The sequence below is a fragment of the Bombus vosnesenskii genome, unplaced genomic scaffold (assembly GCF_011952255.1).
Source record: "Bombus vosnesenskii isolate JDL3184/JDL3185 unplaced genomic scaffold, Bvos_JDL3184-5_v1.1 scf7180000013265, whole genome shotgun sequence".
Classification (NCBI taxonomy): Eukaryota; Metazoa; Arthropoda; class Insecta; order Hymenoptera; family Apidae; genus Bombus; species Bombus vosnesenskii.
Genome location: NW_022882925.1, coordinates 2,959 through 18,918, shown reverse-complemented (window position 1 = coordinate 18,918; position 15,960 = coordinate 2,959). Strand labels below are relative to the sequence as shown.

At 37.3% G+C, this 15,960-nt stretch overlaps 1 protein-coding gene and 1 long non-coding RNA gene across 8 annotated transcripts in view; one reads left to right on the top strand and one right to left on the bottom strand.

The window, feature by feature from the left end:
* Positions 1-13,582, top strand: part of LOC117242997 (filamin-A) — a 51,382-nt gene extending 37,800 nt beyond the window's left edge. For all 6 annotated transcript variants that reach the window (XM_033510103.1, XM_033510102.1, XM_033510104.1 and 3 more), the window contains 7 exons: positions 2,909-3,049; positions 4,273-4,575; positions 4,956-6,011; positions 8,966-9,159; positions 10,493-10,934; positions 11,628-11,831; positions 12,416-13,582. In XM_033510103.1, the coding sequence (XP_033365994.1) occupies positions 2,909-3,049; positions 4,273-4,575; positions 4,956-6,011; positions 8,966-9,159; positions 10,493-10,934; positions 11,628-11,831; positions 12,416-12,600 (2,525 nt within the window). In that variant the 3' untranslated portion in view covers positions 12,601-13,582. The remainder of the gene's footprint in view (positions 1-2,908; positions 3,050-4,272; positions 4,576-4,955; positions 6,012-8,965; positions 9,160-10,492; positions 10,935-11,627; positions 11,832-12,415) is intronic.
* Positions 13,583-14,210: 628 nt separating this feature from the next.
* On the bottom strand, positions 14,211-15,620 carry LOC117243005. 2 transcript variants are annotated; one of them, XR_004495375.1, is made up of 4 exons: positions 15,511-15,620; positions 15,057-15,450; positions 14,875-14,962; positions 14,211-14,788 (listed from the first exon to the last, which is right to left on the bottom strand). It is a non-coding gene; the product is annotated as an uncharacterized LOC117243005 (long non-coding RNA). The 2 variants fall into 2 exon arrangements; XR_004495374.1 differs by having other exon boundaries at positions 14,875-15,450.
* Positions 15,621-15,960: the final 340 nt, after the last annotated feature.

The window sequence follows — 15,960 nt, the reverse complement described above, 5'->3', positions numbered from 1 at the left end:
TTAGAAGACACGGGAAACTCGAAAGCAAACCGTATACGTACGGTGGGGTCGGTGTGACAGAGATAGAAAGATTTATTAGACACGAGGCGACCACTGCATGATATAAAGTCCGACGGTAGGTGTTCTGGAAAAAAAGAAGGTCTCCCGGGCTGGCATCGTCTGCTCGCGAAGCGATGCCCGCTTCATCGTCAGTCGCGCCAGAGATGTGCCCTCGAGAAGTCGATTAAACGTCGTGATCCAGCTGGAAGCGATATCGGGATAACGTTTTCTCGTGTTGCAAGCAACTCTACTGTAACGAGGATTTCTAAAAGGGAGACGAAATCCAGACGATTTCTTACGGTGTAACTCGTTCGGTCGGTCCTTCTCCTGCCACGACTTTAGAACGTATTATCTTCGTTTATGTTCATTGGCTTTAGAAAAAAAAGAAAAAAAAAAAAAAAAAGAAAAAAGGAAGAAAGAAAAAAGAAACGACATTTACACGTTTCCTCGTCTTCGCGTTTCGACGAGATATTTCGCACACCCTTTCGAGGGATCCTGATCGACGATATCGAGACAGAAATAACGAAATTCCATTGCTCTCTCGCAGCGGAATAGTTGCGAATTTGATTAATCGATCGCTGATTTATTCGTTTGCTGATTTATTACGTGACACACATCGAATTCTATTTTTACACGGTAGATTGGTAAAAATCCGGCGCGAGGGATACAGTGCGTGTGGAAAATGGAAGATCGCAGCCAGACGTGAAAATTCGCAATAAACGATACACTGTTTTCGAACAGATGGTATGGAAATCTTATTTAACAACTGGGATTTTATCAAATGCTGGAATTTTCAGTCACTTTCGTCTATCGAAACAACGCGAACATACCGAGGCAAGCTTTTCGTGGCCGAACGAGTAAATTCGAATGGACATTTTTCAAATGGTCCCGTCTAACTCGCGTTCCATCCAATTAAACTACGTTCGAAAAGAATCTTTTTTCTCTTTTTTTTTTTTTTTTTTTTTACATCGAGACGAGTCGAGATCGTGTAGAAACAGAATTAGATGCGATTCATTTGGTCGAAAGTTTGTGCTTCGAAAGTGTCCTCTTCTTTCTCGCGTTCTTCTCTCATCCGCTGTTCCATCTTTCCGCGTTTTCAATCCCATTAAATCGTGTAAATCAATTCTATTCGATAGAAATAAAGTGGAAGTATGGAATAATAAACCTACAAAGGCGCGGAGAATCGCAGTAGCAAAGATGGATTAATCGATTCACACGATGCCATTACGCGTCAACTTTATGTGTTTGTTCTACCTAATTAGATTCGATTCGATCGATACACCTGGACATGTTAAAACGACCCAATCCTTTCGAACAATTCCGAGCGATTTAAAAACCCCCTGTAGCTTTCTCAGCTTGTGAATCAGTTAATCGTTAGCTGGAGATTACGCAGCGATTTAGAAATTAATTCTAATTTTTGTGTCAATCTTTTACGATCAAATTCTCAACCATCCGCCATCCACGCGATACACACGATTCTACAATTTTTGAAAATAATCGATGCCAAACTATTGCAAATAATAATTACACTGATCATTCGCGTGCTACGCGATCGTGCTACGATCAGCTAATATCAGTAGCTGCTTAATTTTAGAATATCCGTCTCTATCGACATTCTAATAACACGTTCTCGTTAACAACACGATCCAATTAATCTTTACTTTACTTCTGCAAACATTCACTTAAAATGCCGTAAAACTATCCAGTTTACGTGTCGTTTACTTCACATTGTATCGTGTTTGACAGTCGATTATAATCGTTCGAATCGTATTGTCAACGATCGTGTAATGTTATTCGTATCAGTGAGTCGACCGAATCGAACTATTGGATATGGTTTGGGAGGAAGAGGAGGTCGAAACCACGTGGCAGGAGCTGTCGACCTTCTACAGATACGGATTGAAGACTATTTCGTGCAGTTCGTACGATTATCCTGAACGTGGACCGGTCTGTTACACCTGGAACTATAGGGGAAAAGCAGCAGCGCCAGCAGGATCCGATTTTTCTTCGTTAATTTTTCAGAGCGTTTTCTACGTACAAACGACAAAAGGTTTCAATGTTCCGGAAATTATTCCTAGTCATTAGATCATTTATTCCTCTTAGGTACACGCCACCTATACACGGGATACTTCGAAAGACAAATATTCTCAATTGTTATTCGCCTTTCGCGTTCTCATAATCTCACCGATTAATGCGTTTTAGTTGATAAGTAAATTCTTTGTAAAAAAAAAAAAAAAAATTCCTTTTATTTTCATATATTCCACTATTCGGTGGTATATCATTGAATAACACACACACACACACGCATACATAGATTATATGGAGATTGAAGAATCTTAGTGGTTCAATTTCTTACAATTCTTAGAAATTGTTACGACGTTGCTGAAAGGATATTCTTAGAAGGATAAAATTTGTATTTTCACGTTTATAACGTTTTAGAGTGTAATATCTCCGTATAGTTAGGCGAATAGTATGATAGATCGTATTAGACATAGCAGGGATGATACTGTAAACGGAATAAAAATTTTGATAAATCGATAACACAGCTTTTGTATTTGGAAGATGATATCAAGTTGAATCGTCTACGTAAATGAGATTATCTTTTGTCGCGATTCCATTTGTTCAATTTATCTACAAATTCACATTTCCGTAAATACAAACCACAGAAACGATATTTAATAATCTTCTGATAGGAACGCGTAAATAAATGAAAACGTGCTTCGAAGTAAATACGTGTTTCTCTTATTTGTAAAAGATATTTACATAGAATTTTTGACGAACGTTGAATCGTTTGTGAGCATATCGTTTCTCGTCCGATAATTTCCATTTTCACGTTGCGTTATTAAATCTCTGCTGTTTTGTTACATTTCAGCGGAAGTAAAGATGCCGAGCGGGAACATGGACAAACCGATAATCACAGATAATCGGGATGGTACAGTTTCCATCAAATACGATCCCAAAGAAGAGGGACAGCACGAGCTTGCAGTGAAATTTAACGGGGAACATGTTCAAGGTTCGTGGAAATATTAAATTTCTATTCAGAAAATAAAATACGTAGCTGCGTTAAGATGACATGTAGCAAAGTACATTTTAAGAACAATTTTTATAAAGAAGTTAATCGAAAATGTGAAATAAAATTGTTTCCTTTGCAACTTCTTTTCCTAGGAATTGGCTATGCCTTTTACGCTCGAGGAAAACAGAATACGAGAAGCCGTTTCAAGCAATTTGTTTCATTAACGCTAGAACTACCGATAGTTAACAGGAAGCTCCTTCTACCAAAGTCAATGAAAATGACTGGTCTTTAAAAAATACATAATTTTTAGAATATTTTTATATTTATTGGTCGATTACTTTCTTACAGAAGCAATTTCATTTTATGTACTATATTTTTGGTATTATCAGTCCATCTGGGACTATGATCCTTAAACGAGGCTTGACAAATTTCTAAAATTGTAGATCCAGTCATTTTCATTGCTGTGGAATTTCTAGCGTTAGCATCTGGCGATCTAGCGATCGATCCGCAATTTTCCTGATATCCGATATCATCATATTAAACGATACACGGAAAAAATTTGAAAAACGCGTGGCAAGTTGTTGAAAACGAGGAAACTGGTTAATCGGAGTTCGATAAACAGATTGCAGAACCCTTTTACGCTTTGACAAGTATCGGTCATTTTGACTGGTGTTGGTAGAAGTAGCCTTGATACAAAATTATTTGCAATACATAAAAAACAAAATAAAATTCATTACATATTTCTTTTGGTTATCGCTTTGCGAAAGTCGTTACATCATTGTGGAAAAAACACGAAGTAGGAATTTTAAAATAAAATTGTAAACCCAGTCAATTTGATTGGCGTGTGTGGTAGTTCTAGCGTTAATCCATCGATTGTTCCATTTTATGGTACACGTGTACCATCTGTTATTTATATCCTTCTATTTAAAAATATTTCACTATTTTATAGTAGTAGTAGTAGTATTTATTGCTCCATCTGTACTTTTTGACATTTTTGGATAGAATATATGGTATTATCATACGAGTATAGAGAGTAGAAAGAAACGTTTGTTATTTCTCAAGTAAAAACCGAGAAATATGACAAACAAAGTTATTCAAGTAGCATATAGTCCAATCACAACACTGAAAACTAACACGAGAAAGAGTGTTAGGGTCTTTTTGCCAGATTCAGTGCACGTGGAAGCTTCATTATCTTAATAAACGATATATTTCTTATGAATTAGGTTCACCATTCAGATTCCACGTGGATTCCTTAGCAAATGGCTATGTGACAGCGTACGGACCAGGCTTGATATACGGTGTTTGCGGCGAACCAGGAAACTTCAGCATTTCCACAAAAGACGTCGGACCTGGCGGTCTTTCGCTATCCATTGAAGGACCTGGCAAAGCAACGATCTCCTGCCACGACAATAAAGACGGCACAATTTCAGTTTCGTATTTACCAACCGATCCAGGAGAATACAAAATCGGCGTGATATTTGGCGGCAAACACATCCGAGGCAGTCCTTTTTCCGCTAAAATCACAGGTACGCGTGGCTCCCATTTATTTTACTCGCATCTCCAAAACTTTCTTTCGACTATATATTCGTTTCTATCGAACTGCAACGAAAAATACAAGATCAGAGTGCTTGAATTAAAGATTAAACGCTTAAGAACAGTGAAAGTGAAAAGAAGAATTCTTGAGAGAAATTAGTTACGACAGAGTGACAAGAATTTGTCTGTTGCTTATAAAGATTGAGCTCTTTCGACGAATAAGTACGTTTTCCTGCGCTGGATAAACAATATCAATAGAATATTAAATGAAAATCAATCGAGGATTAATAAAAAAAGAGCCATCGCAGAGAAGTAACGTGGTACGGTTTAGGAAAAACGTTTGCGATAAAATCTCTGTTGGAATCTGTTGCAGGTGAAGGTCGCAAGAGGAACCAAATCTCGGTGGGTTCGTCGAGCGAAGTGCAATTGCCTGGCAAGATAACAGATTCGGACGTGAAGTCCCTGAACGCTTCCATCACGGCACCGAGCGGTCTCGAGGAGCCATGTTTCCTAAAAATGTTGCCAAACGGTAACATGTGTGTCTCCTTCACCCCTCGAGAAGCCGGCCCTCATACGGTGGCGGTGAAGAAGATGGGCAAGCACGTGCAGAACTCACCCTTTAAGATCGACGTGAAGGACCGTGAAGTGGGCGACGCGAAAAAGGTAAAGGTATCCGGACCAGGTTTGGTAGAAGGTAAAACTCACGTGGAGAACAATTTCTCCATCGACACGAGAAACGCTGGTTTCGGTGGCCTCTCGCTCTCGGTGGAAGGGCCAAGCAAAGCAGAGATTCAATGCAAAGACAACGAAGACGGAACTCTGAACATCTCGTACAAGCCGACAGAACCTGGCTATTACATAATAAACTTGAAATTCGCCGATCATCACGTGGAAGGCTCGCCGTTTACGATAAAAGTCACTGGAGAAGGTAGTAATCGTCAAAGGGAGAAGATCCAGAGACAGAGGGAAGCCGTGCCTATTACGGAAGTTGGCAGCCAGTGCAAGATTACCTTCAAGATACCTGGCATCACGTCGTTTGATCTAACAGCAACAGTCACCTCTCCAGGAGGCGTAACCGAGGATGCCGAGATCAAAGAAGTCGAGGATGGCCTTTATGCAGTCGCATTCGTACCGAAAGAGCTCGGAGTGCACACGGTTTCAGTTCGCTACAAGGACATCCACATCCCTGGATCACCGTTCCAATTTACTGTCGGTCCGTTCAGAGATAGCGGAGCACACAGGGTGCATGCTGGCGGTCCTGGCTTGGAAAGAGGAGAACAGGGTGAACCATGCGAATTTAATATTTGGACCAGGGAGGCTGGAGCTGGTACTCTGGCCGTGTCCGTGGAAGGACCTAGCAAGGCTCAAATTGATTTCAAGGATCGAAAGGACGGCAGCTGTTACGTCAGCTACGTCGTCTCCGAACCTGGTAAGTTGCTATTAGAATTCTTCTAATTAATGTAATAGTTATAGTCGTTTTTTATTATTGTCGTCAGCGTTATTAGACTACGGATGTTTGTGCATTTATGGGCCACCTGAAAGTGCAAATAGAGTGCATATATTAGACGAGAATATGTATATAAAAAATAATACTTGTTGCGATATTTGATAGGTGAAACGAATTTCTACCCAAGTTCCATCTCATTCTGTGTTCATAAAAATGTAAATTTGCATAGAAATCCACGGTCCAGTATCACAGAGGAAATTATGAAACAGATCAAGGTGTCACAATCTCAAATTTTATGATCGATGCATTTCACATGTTCTTGGTGGAGAAAAGCCAGTAGACAGTACCACGTGCTTCTTGATGTATTGTCAGTTTAAAATATTCTTATTTTTATAGGAAAAATATCTGCATGTGTGTACAGGAATATGTGTATATATGAATCCGGAAAAATAAAAGATAGATTAGATTTATGGCAGTGAAAGGTGTGTACGAAGTGGATAAAGAAACAATAGAATTCTCAGGTGTCAGCTTGACAGCATTATTAAGTGATGGAAAATGAGGTTCATGGTACACTAATTGCAACATAAATGTTCATAAAACAGTCTACCACTTACTGTCACTTCAGTCATGGATGCCTGCCAACGTCGATAATTCATATTTTAGTTGGTTAATCATCCCGAATGTTATATTGTTCATTTGAAGTACTAAATCGTCATCGAGTCAGCCACACGCAAACATGCCTGTTAATTAAACCGTTTAAGCGTTTACGACTTTCGTTCATGAATCATCCAATGCTTAATATCCAGAGTTTATTATTTTTGAACAAAATGTCCATTGATATAGATTTCTGGCAAAATCTTAGGAGAATAATATACAACTGGGCTAAAACCAAAATTGGTAATTTTCTTTCATAATTACTGCGTTTTTTTTTTTTTTTACAAAATAGTAGTCACATCTTAAATTTACTACACAAGATCAAGACAATAGTCCAATGGAGCTGCCAGGGTAACAATGAAAGCAAACATACAATGTGTTACAAAGCAGTGAACTTGCATACCAAGAATACCAGAAATTGGGTTATTTCTAGAACAGGGGGAAAGTAAATGAGACGCTTGAGCTGTTTATCCGGATTGTCGGTATACGGAATAAGATTAATTGTAAAGTAATTCATTATTTATTTAAAAAATTGTTTAATATTCGATTCAGTCATTGGCGATGAATTTCTTGCAAAGAAACAATTTTATACAAAGAAAGAATTTATAACACAAGTGGACGAAGAAGAGCAAGTTTGCAACGTTAGTCACGTTGTTTACATATCGAACGAAGATGCACACGTATGCGCGTATAATAATGTATATGTAACTAAATGATGCATATTCGTGATTCACGTTTCTATGCGCGTAACAAAAACCCACAGAAACAACGGAGTAACATTTTCCCGATAATGTTCGCTCTCGTTATATCGCGGAAAATATGTGGATGGAGGAATGATATAAATAGCAGAGAAATTCTAAATTGCAATCAAAGTAGAAGTATTACATAGCATCGGTAAACTTTGAACGTTTCAAAGTAAGATAGACGATTGGCTAAAAATTTCAATTTACTTACAAAACTTAAGAATTTCAAAAAAGATCAGCTCAAAATTCTACATTACCTTGGTGGAGCATCCTTTTTTTTCAAAAATTTGTCACAGTCACAAAAATCGAAGATCAGAATCTATTAATTTTCAATCGAAGATCCGAAGAAAGGATACGATTATTAATACAAAATATCAAAAAATGAAAAATATCTGTTTGACACGACCAACGATATAATTGTCCAGACAAGCAACGTTTTAACGATGCTCGACGTTTTAACGACCTGGGAAAAAACTATTATTCTTCGATTAATACCAAGATCGTCGCAGAAGTTGGATTGGGATGACAATTAAAAAAAAAAAAAAAAAGATTCGACATTTTCTGCCGTTAATGTATTATGCGTAACGGAATGAATGAACAGCGATAAAAATGGACTCACCGCATTCTGAAGCAGAGGTGGACAAGGGCTCTCACCAGTCTTCATTGGCTGTTCTCGGCTGATCCAGAAATACCTTCGTCTATATTTGCGTCTAAGGTGGATTCATATTTTGGTGGCTACGGCTGCTGGACGTGAATTAGCGTGGCCGTTATATTTGGATGGTGTGCATCGAAGGAGAGGAAGAGACGGAAGAAGAGCGAGATGGAGAACTGAAAGAGAGAAAGCGTGGACGAATCGAGATCAGAAGTTAGAATCAGCCAGAGGAAAATAGTGGTTCGCGATTTAGCTGCGCTCGGTTCTCCACTCTCCTCGTTTTATCCTCCTTCTTCGCGTTCGCACTTTGCTTTCTTTTCTTCTCGTCGTCAAGCTTTCGTTATCTCGTTATCTTCCCTCGCCTTTGTCTCTTTCCCATTGTTTTCCAATTTCGGTGTCACATTCTAATTTCTCTTCTCGTCTTTTATCTCCCCTCTCGCACGATTCTCCTTCTATCGTAATTGCAATTTTGGATATTTTTATTCCCCAGTATCTTTCCGTCGCTCCTTTCTTCTTCTTTTTTTTTTTTTTTTTTTTTTAAGAACTCGCAACACATTCGAATAAAAATATTCATTTCGATCTTGGATTTGTAATATATCGGTGGACATAAAACGATGGCCACCTTCACTGCTTCCACGCAAATACTCTTTACGGGAAATGACGATAACAGCCAAGACGATGGTTAGTCTACACGGTGTGACAGAGGAATTAATCTGTCGATTTACATCGTGCCAGAATGTATTAATCATACTGTTTTGCCGAATATACTAGCGTCCGTACTTGTATCGTAAATAATTCGGATAAACGTTATTCGAACTTGTAATACGATACTCTATAATAAAATCTGTATATTCGAATCGAAGCAATAACTTGTTCTTTCTTTTCAGGTGAATACAGGGTAGGAATAAAGTTCAACGATCAGCATATCCCCGATTCCCCGCACAAACTTTACATATCACCGGCGATGGGCGACGCTCATAAGCTGGAAGTGGCGCAATTTCCGGAATCCGGCGTACAACCGGACAAGCCAGCAATCTTCCTCGTTCGCAAAAATGGTGCCAAGGGTGAACTCGATGCGAAGGTACCATACCATTTGTATACCGTTTAAATCACATTGTGACACGTACCTTTACGAGCAATATGTTTTTCGTTGGTAATAGCTAGAATTAATTTCTTTTTTTTACAATTTCTTTCAAATTCTTACGAATAATTTCCAAAACTCGTTGACAAATAGAAAATTCCAATTAATTAATTATTTGCCTAATAATGCTGTTGTTATTTCTGTATTTAGAGGTAGGATCACAATAGCTATTTATCCTTCGGATAAATCTGTCACACCGTTCCGAGCTGAATAACCTTTCTTGCACTTTCTTACACGGACTAGGGATAAAAACAAAAGAATATCTTAAGCCTATCGATTACATCTATCGATTATATCTAGAACTATCTTCTAGTTACTATTTATTGTAACTAGCACACCTGCATATAGATGGCGAATGAGAATAAATGCGGATTAATTTATGGGTTTCGTAGGAGACTAACGGTTATTTAAATATTTATAAACGACGGTCTGTATCGTTTACAGATGCCCGGCGACTGGAAAAATAATACTTCTGTATTTTGAATTCGTTAAAATTATGCCGCGTACGCGTCTGACGTAACGAAACTACGCATAAAGCATGGGATTTATTTACTTTAAAAATGAAACTTCGCTAGTGATATCGCTACGTAAACGATGCAATATAAACATCAGATTCCTCGTTGAATTTTCAGCTAAACAAGCGGAATTTCATAGCCGGGGTGTTTGAAGGCCTTCGTTTTTCTTAGAAACCTACATCATTTTAGGCGACAAAGTCCTTGCGAAAATCGCGCGCTCTAAATAACTTCCTCTTGTGAAACAACGATGCCACATCATATTGCGTAGGTTTGTGCCGCATGCGCGTATCGCATATTCTGCGTGCGTCTTCCATTCATGCGACCAAATATTTCCTTTCGATCGTAGCTTCATCAAATTCCTCGAAAACGGTCCTAACCTTGCTACATTTCCTCGAATTATTCTTTTTTTTCTTCGGATATCGTAGAAAATGTTAAATACCCGTAAACAAAGTTTTCAACGTTTACGAAATCACGAAATTGTCAACGTTTACTCACAAACTTCGAAACCTGACACGAACGAAACAGAATCTCATCTTTAGATACTTTCCCCCCAAAAATCAGAAAATATTTTTGAAAATATACACTAGCGATACCGCGAACCATTCAGAAAGAATAGCTGCTGTATTCAAAATTCTTTACTAGAAATTAACGTATCATTTAACGTATCGTCGTTAGAAATATCGTCAACTTACTATTGTTCATTATATTCTAAAAAAAATGTTGGATCGCTGTAACGAAATATATTCCTTTTGCCACAGATCGTGTCTCCCAGCGGTATCGAGGACGATTGCTTCATTCAAGGCATCGACGCTGACACTTACTCGGTGCGGTTTATGCCTCGGGAAAATGGTATCCATAATATCCATGTGAAGTTCAATGGGGTGCACATACAGGGTAGCCCGTACCGCATCAAAGTTGGCAAAGTGGATGCTGATCCAGCCGCGTTACATGCCTATGGAAATGGCCTAAAGGAAATTAAAACTGGCCAGAAAACAGACTTTATCATTGATACGTGCAACGCCGGAAGCGGTGTACTGTGCATAACGGTAGATGGCCCTAGCAAAGTCGCGATGGACTGTACAGAAGTGGAAGAGGGTTACAAAGTTAGATACACACCTTTGGTACCTGGCGATTACTACATTAGCATCAAGTACGATGGATATCACATCGTTGGCTCGCCATTTAAGGTTCCCTGTACCGGTTAGTATATCGAGAACGATTAGGTGTACTTGTATACTATTGATCAAAAGTCTGAAATCTCTCCATGTTTGGTAGAGAAAAATTGATCGCGGATGATTCAATCATAAAGCTAATAGACGTTTCCGGCTAGTAATGCGAATAATATAAAACACAATAGTTGGTTCAAATAAGAGTTAGGTCATTGTTTATAGTAGAAGATGGAATAGAGCAGCAGGAAGATTGAACAAACTTGTGGAATTGCAAAGAAAAGAAGGATGTTTCTTTTGATTGGAAATTTTGATTCGTACGACATTTATAATTTGGCAATGTGATACTTTGAAACCGAAGGATGGAAAAACACAGGTTTCACGAGAATCATACTTTTGATATTACGTTCTAACCGTTTGCTCTATTCTATCGAAATTTTAACTCGCCAATGAACTTGCCTATTCTATTATTATACCTTCATGGACGTGCTATGAATAGGCAATGTCTGCTGAATCATCAGATATTTAATGTACTTAGGAGTTCTAGTTACTGCGTTCATTTCTAGAAAATGGAAATTTTATCTCTTGATATGAGACTAAATAACGAGAATGCGAAAAATTCATTTTATACCGTGATTGATTAATTTTCAATTGTTTAAATGTATATCAACCAGATCCTATTGTCACGTACAATGCCAAGTTAACAGCCTAACGAATTTCGTTGCAGGTGCGGATCTGGCAGAAAGAGGCGCACAAGAAACCAGTTCGATCGTGGTGGAAACTGTTCAAAAAATTTCCAAATCAAAGCACGCCGGACCAGTTTTACCTCTGTTCAAGTCAGATGCTAGTAAGGTGACGAGCAAAGGAATGGGTCTAAAGAAAGCATATCTTGGCAAACAGAACGTGTTTACTGTAAACGCTGGCGATGCTGGTAATATATTATTCATACAATCCTTAAGTATCATTGAGTATAGACTATGTTCGAATTTAGAATCGAAAAATGATAATTATTACTTAATTCATACGAACGTAATCTATTGGGTTGGCAACTAAGTGATTACTGTTAGGGAAGTGATACATTTACACTGTACATGAGAGTGTGTGTGTAAGGGCCAGAGGGCGTCAAGGCTTAGTGGAGACAAAAGACTGTTGCCAGATGTTAGCAGAATCTAGGATAGTCGGTTGGCGACCAGCGTGCGTGCAAGACGTTCTTCAGAGTGGAATATAGATGTATAACTGTTGTGTGGGAAATATAGTAAATAATTTGTATTCCCAAATCCTCGAATTTCCTAAACAATTACGGATTTTGTTATTAGGTGGTGTTGACGAAATCCGTAATCACTTAGTTGTCAACCCAATATATATCGGTTTTAACAATTTTAAAGGCATATTAAAAGGGCATAGTTTGATACAATTTCATGCAACACTGCGTGAAATTATCTTGATGAACATGATTTTGATAAGAAGGCGAAGAAATTGAAAACGTTGATTCATTTGTGTTTTCCTCGTTTGTAGGTAACAATATCTTGTACATTGGTGTGTACGGACCCAAAGGTCCATGCGACGAAGTATCCATGAAGCACATAGGTCGCAACAATTACAACGTGAACTACTTGGTTCGCGAAAGAGGAGAATACATCGTTATCGTAAAATGGGGAGACGATCATATCCCTGGATCGCCATATAAAGTCGAAGTATAAGTAAACGCATGTGGAACTAAACAGAAAAAATAAATAAGAAAGGAAAGAAGAAAGCGAAAGTAAGATTCCAATAACGCGGTGCGATAATTTTGCTTTGTACTGGCCAGACTCTGTTACATTGATTGTTCCATTTGAAGAATTTCGATGATTATCGATTAAATCCTTATCTACTTAAACGAATAGAGTAATAAAGCGTATCGTAGACGTAGTGAAACCCGCGACGTGAAAATCTTGAAACGAATAGCGTAATTTACGATTAAACATAAAAACACGTCTTCTCTGGCTGAAAGTATTTTCACAGAGTTCAGCCAGAAGTCAATATATAGAACGTTGTTTGAATGTAAACCCCTTACGCGCTTCCATCTTCGTTCTAAATAACTTTGGTATAGCTATCTGTTATTTTGAAGAAGAAATTTCATCGAAAACGTGCGAAACACCGTGGCAATGAAACTTCTTTTATTCGCCATCGTACGAATTTTTTGCCATATAAATATTAAAGTGATTATTTATGGTATTCGTTTAACTATTTTCTACCACGTATAAAAAGATCGAAACGTACAACGTGTTGGTCGAAATACGAATAAAATTTCTTGATAGAATAGAATGCAAACGCAAGTTCTCATATCGATCAAGCAACGTAAAATAAATCAGGTTTCGTCAATTATTTTTGTAAATTTCGCGACTCGCAACGAAGAACCAAATAATTATAAGGAAAAATTGTAAATTCTTCCGAAGGGAGAAGTTGCGCGTCGTCTTGATCTTCTACTCGTAAACGATTTCTAAACTAGCTCAATTAGAGCTAGGGAAAGGATAATTCAAGGATATTCAATTAGAATAGGGAAAAAGTGTTTTTAATCGTTTAAACAGTTTCTTTATCAGATGGGGATTGGTACGATGTAGCGTGTACTTATTATATACAGTCTCGTTTCGTCTTTGAATGATATACGATAGATATTATTCATTCGACAAAAAAAAAAAAAAAGAAAAATGATACGGACGTGTTAAACTACGGCGATGAAATAAGTCAATTATTTTTATTCGAGAATAGTAAGATACAACAATTGTGCCTTATATATCTTAGATTCAGATATTTGTTCTATGAAAATACGTTCTATAGATGCATCCTTCTCCACTGCGTAACGTTACATCGATATGATTGGATTAAAAATGCAAACTAAAAGTATCGATGATTATATATTATATAAAAATTAAATAAATAATATGTTTATTAAAAATCATTCGTTATATCGTTTCCTTGTCTCCTTTATCCCGTGTTCCACACATAGTTTTCCACACTAGTTGTACAAACTAGTCCGATAGTTATTCCAGCTTGCTAAATTAGAATTGCCAAAGCGATGATTTCCCAGTCGCTTCGACTACCTAACTGACAACACCCGCTGAAATGTGGCCAACGAAATGACTCTATGGGCGAAGACAAATTTCATCTTACGAGATAGTAAACTTTGTTCCTGCGAAATGACGATTTCCTGTGGCCAATTTGTGGTCTGCATTTTATGCCATAAATATATCTTCTTTATTTAGAAACATATTCTTTTGTGTTTATTTGGTTTATATGTGTCAAGATATATGGAGGATATGAAATATTGGGAATGTAGGAGAAAGGAAATAGAGCGTTGTATGTGGAATGCATATAGAGAAATACTCGACGAATATTCAAACTTAATTTTCTCGAGAACGAAGCTCTGTGCGAAAAATTTTAACTCTCGATGATATATATGGGAAAATATATATTTTCGATTTACTTTCACGCGAACAATTTTCCGATTGTTCAACGATTTCGAAAACTGTAGTTTAAATTCGTTTCTCTCAAAACAGTATTTTCGAAACAGGCAGATCTGATTGCCACAAAACCGACAAAACCTTTGAAAAATGTTTCAGATCGAATGTCTCGGGAACCGGTACGAATTGTTGGGTAAAAATCGAGGACCAGCCATAAGCATTCAAAAATGTTGATTCGTAATAGCAGTTAGGAAAGCGGAAGCTTTTTCTCGTAGAAAAGATGTGTCGTCTATGTATCGATAACGAGAACGCTGTAAAATAGATTGTTATTGTCAAACGGTGCGCATAAAACGAACACTTAAACACGGTTGGCTGCTTCTCATTGAATAAATTTGCATTCACCAGGAAGAACACGATCCGTAACTTGTCATCGTTAGATGTATCGTACCTGTAACCATGAATAACGATACACAGGCTTTTTATCATACGAACTGTGAAACTTAGCACAGTTTACATCGTACGCGTCACGCTAACCATTTATTTCTTAACAATGTGGCGTAATAAATTTCTTTTTTCTATGCTTGTACATTTTTAATTGCTGGGAAAAATTTAGTTGTTCAATCTGCGATTAATATATATCGTTATTATTAATTACATGGATTTCTTATGCTATCATCATAGTTATTACAACTAATTGTTGCAATGTTTGATTTCACCATTTTCTCTGGAACGCTGACGAAATTTGTCGAAAGATGATCTGTTTCAATTTTCAACACTATCGTTTCATTTTATTTCTTGGCTACGCGATTATCCATTTTTGTCGAAGTAACTGCTTCAAGAAAAATTCTACATCTTTATTTACGTACATCCGTGACCTGGAGACTGCTATTACGCAGAAATATTGTAAATAAGGAGCGGTGCATATTATTGTACCCTTAAGTATACTTTATGTTTTGGGTTGCAAGGTCTAGGAACAAAAGAACTAATAAATAGATTTCTATTTATGTTCCCTGTAGCTTCTAGCCCAAGCTATAAGCTTACCTTTCTTGGTAATGTCCTTTTGTTATAAATATATGAACCTGCTCCCTATCATTCCATCGTCTAATAACACTAAGAGATAACACTAAGGATATGAATCAGCATAAACTTATACATTATACTTATACTTACACTGTTGTTATTTCCGTATTTAGAGATAGGATCACAATAGCTATTAGTTTATTCTTCGGATAAATTTATCACACCGTTCCGAGCCGAATAACCTTTCTTACACTTTTTGATATGGACTAGGGATAAAAACAAAAGAATAGCTTAAACCTATCGATTAAATCTATCGATTATATCTAGAACTATCTTCTAGTTACTATTTATTGTAACTAGCGCATCTGTATATGGATAGCAAGTGCGAACTCACGTTGTCATTTTCAACATATACTTATACTTTTAATTATTTCAATATACTTTTCTATTACAAATTCATCCACTTGTTCTTCAATCAGTTAACCTCGACAATTTTTCGTTGCTCATCTATCACAAACATAACGTTATCTGGAACGCAAATATTTGTGTATGTGGGTATGTAAAACTTAAAGATGCCAAAATATACAGAATGTACGTACA